Source organism: Vigna umbellata, chromosome 1 (assembly GCF_029865625.1).
Source record: "Vigna umbellata cultivar VRB3 chromosome 1, Vumbellata_1.0, whole genome shotgun sequence".
Taxonomy (NCBI): domain Eukaryota; kingdom Viridiplantae; phylum Streptophyta; class Magnoliopsida; order Fabales; family Fabaceae; genus Vigna; species Vigna umbellata.
The window spans coordinates 51,750,053-51,757,123 of record NC_142165.1 but is presented as its reverse complement, the minus strand read 5'-3'; the positions used below and the strand labels follow the sequence as shown (position 1 = coordinate 51,757,123).

The following is a 7,071-nucleotide window of genomic DNA, read 5'->3' as shown; positions in this document are numbered from 1 at the left end:
TAGAATTTTTTTTTCTCAAATATAAAAGGAAAAGGAGGATAATGGAATGCTTAACTAAAGAAGCATGTTCTTCTTATTTAAGAACCAACAAGGCTTCCATATAAGTTCTCATCAATGTTAAGACTTCTTTCCTTAAAAAAAAAGAATGTGTTTAAATTTAACTATTTATGTTTCATATAAAAACATTTTTCCCCACATGTAAAGCTTTTGCCACCATCATCATTCTGTATCTCCAAATTTAAGCAGATATAAACTCATTCGAACAGAGAGACTAAAACAAGTTTTTCAAATTTCACGACTAAAAGAATATTATTTTTAAATTAGAATGACCACAAAAAAAATTAATTTGACCAAAACAATTAACCTAAATTTAGGGTAAAAGTTTTAAGTGAAACTTGCATGCTTTTAGTAACAAAAAGTTAGCTTCAGTTATTGATTTTACAAACTCATTTACCCGTTGCAAGCTTCTGATACGATTCGTATTTTATTTTATGAGATTAGCAATAAATGAAAAAGTCCATGTTCAATAACTTTAAGTGTTAAAAGTATTTCGTAATTGATATGTGTTTAAGTTGAAGAAAAACATAAATTCTGTATGATTTGAAGAAAGTAAGTTGTGCGTGGTATGAAAACCTAATTCATTCTTAATAAATCATAGTTTTGAATGAGGGAAAATAGATACTACCCAAGTTAGAAAAGGCTTAAATCAACGTTTCAAGATCAACTACGATTTGGGAAAATGAACGTAAGTGTTTTTCTATTACAAGAATGTAACTAAAAGAACTAAGTGAGGAGGGGGAACAAGGAGATTGGTTTGAGGAAAATGTGACCTGGAGAATAGAAACAAAGAATTTCGGAATTGGGGGGCTGGGAGATGGATACTAAAGAAATGGGAATTACATACGATACTAGTACGACTACAAATACTAGAATTCATGCAAGAATTGAATTCGAAAATAATGCACAAGGATAGAGAGGATAAATGGGTGTGGAAGAACGGTATGGTGGATTCATATATTCTGAAATTTGCTGTAAGAAGTTAGAGAACAACTGCAAAGGAGATCAAACAGATTCTATGATTTATTTCGTAAAGTAAAAGGAGTACTTGCTGAGGTGCACTTTGCATGAAGAGCGGATTTAGATAGAGTGTCAACAAAGGAAATTTTACGACATAGAAGAGATATAGTAAATAAACATATAATAGGTTGCATTAAAAAGGATCACTTCCACGTATATCAACAAGCAGATCATTTCCACATATATTAATATGTAAAATTTTGAAATTAGATGGTTATAATACTATACACTTTTATAATGACATGAGAAAGTTGTAATGTTGACAAGTGACAAAGCAATTCATATGATTTTCAAAAGACACAATAATACAGATCTTTGGATTATGCACAAGACCAATTTGCAAACAAATGCATCTCCTGACCAAAATGTTGTTAAGATTGGGTGGTTTGGCTGTAATTCATGTGAGTAACATAGACAACATATATAGTACCACTTGGATGTCTCAGATTTTTAACAAGCTATAAAAGGTGTGCTTGTTGTTTGTTGCAGAATTGGGATTAACACCACACTTGTTTCCAACGTTTGATTTTCTTGGATAATTATACTTTAACAACATTTTTTTATAACATTTTAACATCATCTACGTGTCATTCTGTGATTGATTCATGTTGGTGTTTATGATTATTATTATTGATTGTGGAGTAAATTTGGACCAATCACAGAATGACACGTAGGTGATGTTAAAATGTTGTCAAAAAAATGTTGTCAAAAAAATGTTATCAAACTATCATTATCCGATTTCTTTTAGAGATAGACTGAAAGATTGATTACTTTTCACGAATAAGTTTTTGGACCATGATACACTAGTAAAAAAACTGGATTTGAAATCGCACAATAGGCTTCGGTTGAGGCGGAACCGAAATCTATAAGAAAGCGGTGGCATTTTTGTAGTTTAGGTTAACTTTTCTGACCCGGTTTAAGGGGAACCGAGGCATATAGATAATATGACCTCGGTTCAAACCCCACCCGATGCCTAACACCCTGAGAATGCCTCAGTCTACTGGGACCCGAGGCACTATACCCTATCTTTCCATAACATTGTCCTCGCACATTTCACCCTCACATAACCTCTCCTCCACCTCCGCATTTCACCCTCACATAACCCTCTCCTCATCCAACAGTGCCCCCTTCTTCTCCTCCTACCCAAACCCTAACGACTCCCACCCTTCACCGTCGCGTCACGACGGCAATGGTGTCTCCTCCACCTCCGCTTCCTCCGCCTCCTCCAGATCCCTCAAAACCCCCTAATCATTCGCCCACAACTACCGGATCGCCATCGCCCTAATTCCATCCACCTTATTCCTCCTCGACCTCGGTGGCACCCCCGTCGTCGCCATCCTCGACGCCCTCAGCCTTAAGCCCGCCGCCTTCTTTGTCGTGTGGTTCTCCCTTATCTTCGCCCAGCTCGCCTTCTTCCTCTCCGCCTCCTCTCCCTCCTTGTCGCCTTCAACTCCTCCGTCGTCGTGGCTGCCATCGCCTCTTTCCTTTGCGCCCACACCACCTTTCTCCTCGGCGTCTAGTCCTCTCTCTAGTTCAAGTGACTCCTACTCGAAAACCCTTCCATTGTCGTTGCCCTCGAGCGCCTGCTCTTCGCTTGCCTCCCCGTCTCCGTCGCGGCGCCTCCTCCTGTTGGTCGACACCGGCAACGACCTTGTCTGGGTGAAATGCTCCGTTGCCGTAACTGCTCTACCAAGTGACCCAGATCCACATTCCTTCCCTGACATTCTAAAAGCTTTCTCTTTGTTATGGTTTAATTTTGGCTGCTCTTTGTTTTGGTTTTTTGTTTGTCTTTAGCAAAGATGGGAACTTTATGGTTTAATTTTGCACATGGTGAAGTCCTTCAAGGTGTTGCACGGAGGCGCATTGGCTTTGGTGGCAAAGGCTCTTGTGAGCATAGGCGCGTCAGAATATGCCGCAAGGTGATGTAGTACCCCATTACTACTCCTTGTGGTCACAACTTCTGCAAAGCCTGTTTAGAGGGTGCCTTTGCCAGAAAAAGTTTGATGAGGCAAATGTCACGTTAAGGTGGTCACAAATAAGGTCTAGCCTTATTTGTATTTCTCTTTGTGTTCTGATTTACTTTGATGTTGATATGAAATCCCTTCGACTGTTTGGTGTGCAATTTTGAGTCTTTGGTGCAATTTCAGGGGTTCCCTTGTGCCACAAGAATGGCTATGAAGGTAATCAAAAGGGGTCCCATTTGAAACGTACTCGTATATTAGCAAAGGGTGTTCAAGTTCCAAGCAACAACCAAGGAGTTTCACCAAGCTTCTGTGGTTTACTTGGCACAGAATTCGAACCTCGTTTCGCATCTGATCAATGCCTTCGGTGCTTCCAAGCTTCGCACGCTTGATGGAAAACACGGTTCCATCATCGAATGTCCCCTTGAACACTTCATCGAATCCACCAATTCCAATCAAATTTTCTCGGGAGAAATCGTTCGTTGCCTTTCTTATCTCTCTACCGATGAAGATTCTTGATGATAAAGCACTAGCTTTCACACTTAAGTCTTCTTTTCTCTTATTAATTTTAGCCTCATTTGCTTTTCTTTTTGCTTGGTTATGCTTCTTGTAGAAGATCACTCCTGTGATTGCTAGAACAAACATCATTCCTCCTATGGAAACAACCACTGCCCGAAACAAGAGTTCATAACAAAAAAATTATAAATTTTCGTGCTTTTATCTTCATTTTTATGATTTATCTTATTGTTAGTTAGTGTGTATCATCTCACCATCAAGTAATAGAAAATTTCCCACTAATAAACGATTTATTGTTATATCTTGCAAAATTGTATCGCACGTGATCAGAACTGTTAAATGTTGAGCAGAAGAAAACTAAAGAGACTGATACACACATAAGACCCCCTTTGTCGCATGGTAAAAACCTCTATTGCCTCGGTTGCATTTGGACCGAGACAAAAGCATACATTTTTTTTGCCTCGGTTCAGACTCGAGGTAAAAAGTGATAGATTTTTTACCTCGCCTGTATATGCCTTGGCTGCAGAATCGGTGCAGATGGATAAAAATAACCGTTGTCGTTTCCCTTTATTGCACTAGTGATATGTTAACAGTTTTTTGACAATAGACTATGTATCACTATTTTATTGGTGTGTATATTTGAAACGGACCACGTAAGCGGTTGTAAAAAAGTTGTTAAAATTTTTTTTTCTAAGTTTTTCCACCTTACGCTACTTCCAATATAAGATTTTAAAACTTAACATTTATAAATTTTGTTTTTTTATACTTCATTCAACTTTTTTACTTTTATTCAAATTCACTTTCAATTTATATTTAAATATCTAATTCAACTTACCTAGACTTCTGACCTTCGGTGTTACCGACGGTCTATATCCATTGATAATGTTTTCAACTACACATTTGACGAATTTTTGGCCATCAAAAATTTGTTCATGATTATTATTTTTGGACATCAAAAAGTTGCAAAAAAAAACTTTTTCCTAAGTTTTTCCACCTTAAGCTACTTTCAACATAAAATTTTAAGACTCAATATTTATAAATTTTGTTTTTTTATACTTCACTCAACATTTTTACTTTTATTCAACTTCACTTTCCATTTATATTTAAATATCTAATACAACTTACCTAGACTTCTAACCTTCGATATTACCGACAATCTATATCCATTGACAATGTTTTTCAACTATATATTTATTGATGAATTTTTGACCATAAAATAATCTGTTGATAATTATTATTTATCAACGGTTTTTGGACATTACCAACGGATTTTGACCATGGTAAATCCAATCTTTTTTTGTAGTTATGTTTCTCATGTCAACACAGCATAAAAGCAAAACATAAACATAGACACTACCCTTATTAAACTTTATATACCTATATGCTACCAGACAACCGTGTGATAATTTGTAAACTATCACCAAAAAACCTTTTATTAACAACATTTTTATCTGTATATATTACATAACACTCAGACATAAATATAAATGACGAAAATTTACGTCAGATCTAAACTTCGACTTAAATTTACGTTAAACTTGGCTAGATTCAATCTAAATTTTGAATATTTATTTTTTTAAAATTTCATTTGGTTTTAGTTGATGAAATACAACTTGTTTTCAATACAATATAACTCTCAGCTAAAATTTCAATAAATATGTTTAATATAATCTAAAAATGAGCTAAAAAAATCTAAAACTATATATATATATATATATATATATATATATATAAAAGCTCGGGAGGAAGGTTACTTGTTAATCTATATACCTTAAACAATCACATTAAATTAAAAAACAAAATGAAGATTCAAACCACTGACTTCAATAAAAAAAATGCTAAACCACAATCCAATTTAACAAAAGTCTCTCCCACATAAAACCATTCGTAGAGACTAAAAATGGAAAACAAAAAGAGCTTACCAAAAATTCTACTAGAAAAAAGAACGAGAACACTAAAATCGCAAAAAAAAAATGTGCATAAATATTATAAGAACATTTACGTCTAATATCTAACGTAAATTTTGAAAGTTTATTTACGTCGCACTATAACAGATGCAAAAACGTTGTTTTAAATTCAAATACAAAAATATCTGGAGACATTTTTCACGTGAAATCCTTGAAAGTTAAGTATATAATTTTGACGAATAACTCTTTTTCTAAGTGATAATTACCTCTTACAGCGTGTAACGTACGAGTTTCCCTGCATAGTTCTACAAGGCACATTCAGATATTAACCAAAGGGTACAGGGGAATACAAACTAAATTTAATTAATGAAAAATTTAAAACCAATTTTTAAGAAAAGTTAAAATCGTTAATCTTTTTTCGTAAAACTCATATTGTGAAATTGAGTTAGGCTTAAAGTTCACTTCTAACTAGTATTAAAATCATATTTGTTGTTCGTTAGGCATATTATTTTACCTAGACTGAACTTGCATTATTGTTACATAAACCACGAAATTAAAAATGTAATGCAGAAATCTTTAACAACGTGAATTTCATGCTACATTCTCCACTTTTATACGTATGTCTAAGATTCATTTTTATACGTCTATTTTTTTGAAAGAAGACATAGCAAGAATACATATAGAGCGAGGAACCAATCACATCATTCCATTACCATCGACGTTAGAATATCATCGATCGCAGACACTCAGAATTACATGATCAACTCCCTTGAAAATACAATATAAGGTGTCGAAAATGGAGACCTATAGTCATTGAAGAATAGAACAAAAGCCAGACACATAATTTATTATGACATTATCGTAGATAATAGATAGATATATATATTATTATTAGTTATATATTAGTATATGTTGGTGTGTGGATTTGATTTAACTGGTGTCTCTAGCACAATGCGTGATTTGGGAGCAACCACGAGTGTAAGGGTTGGCACGAGTCCTGTCCTGGCAATTGTAGTAGGAGGCTCCGCGGGTACCACATGGGATCTGGTTGGCATTGAGAGCACCATAGCTAATGTATTGTGCTCGTGAATTCAGTGTGCGACGGTTTGACTCAGAATCTAGCAGCATCTCATTGTCGTCTCCAACGAGATCCATACCAACTCCAGGGAAGCCAAATTCATGAACTTTGGAAGCTTCAGCCACCATGGCCAATGCCATGGCCAAGACCACCAAACACAGCCACACCTTGCACTTCATTTCAGAAGGGTATTCTAAGGTAGCTGATGAGTTTCTGTGTTGGTTCTTATTGGAATGGGAAAACAGAAAGAAAAAATCAAAGGCTCTGAGAATGCCTTTATCCCTGCCCTTCCTGCTCTAGGAGGGGACCAAGAGGATATAGGACAAAACTCTTGCCTAGGTAGTTACCTTGTAGGGTTAAAATAGGATAGGGTTTGTAGGGTATACACTTTCGTCGCTCTCTTACCTGTCAGTTAACCTAATTTTCTGTTATGCCCGTTTCTTCCTCCTTCTTTTTCTCTTCTGCCTTCCATTTTATTACCTTTTATGCCAGATACAGAATCAAGTGCATGTGTCATGCGTCACGAATATGC

General features: G+C 35.6%; 1 protein-coding gene across 1 annotated transcript; it reads right to left on the bottom strand.

Annotated features, from left to right (window-relative positions):
* Nucleotides 1-6,141: 6,141 nt before the first annotated feature.
* LOC124826814 (protein RALF-like 19) lies at nt 6,142-6,852 on the bottom strand. Its single transcript, XM_047299753.2, has one exon. It carries the CDS (start codon nt 6,716-6,718, stop codon nt 6,392-6,394), a length of 327 nt encoding a protein of 108 aa, XP_047155709.1. The 5' UTR covers nt 6,719-6,852; the 3' UTR covers nt 6,142-6,391.
* Nucleotides 6,853-7,071: the final 219 nt, after the last annotated feature.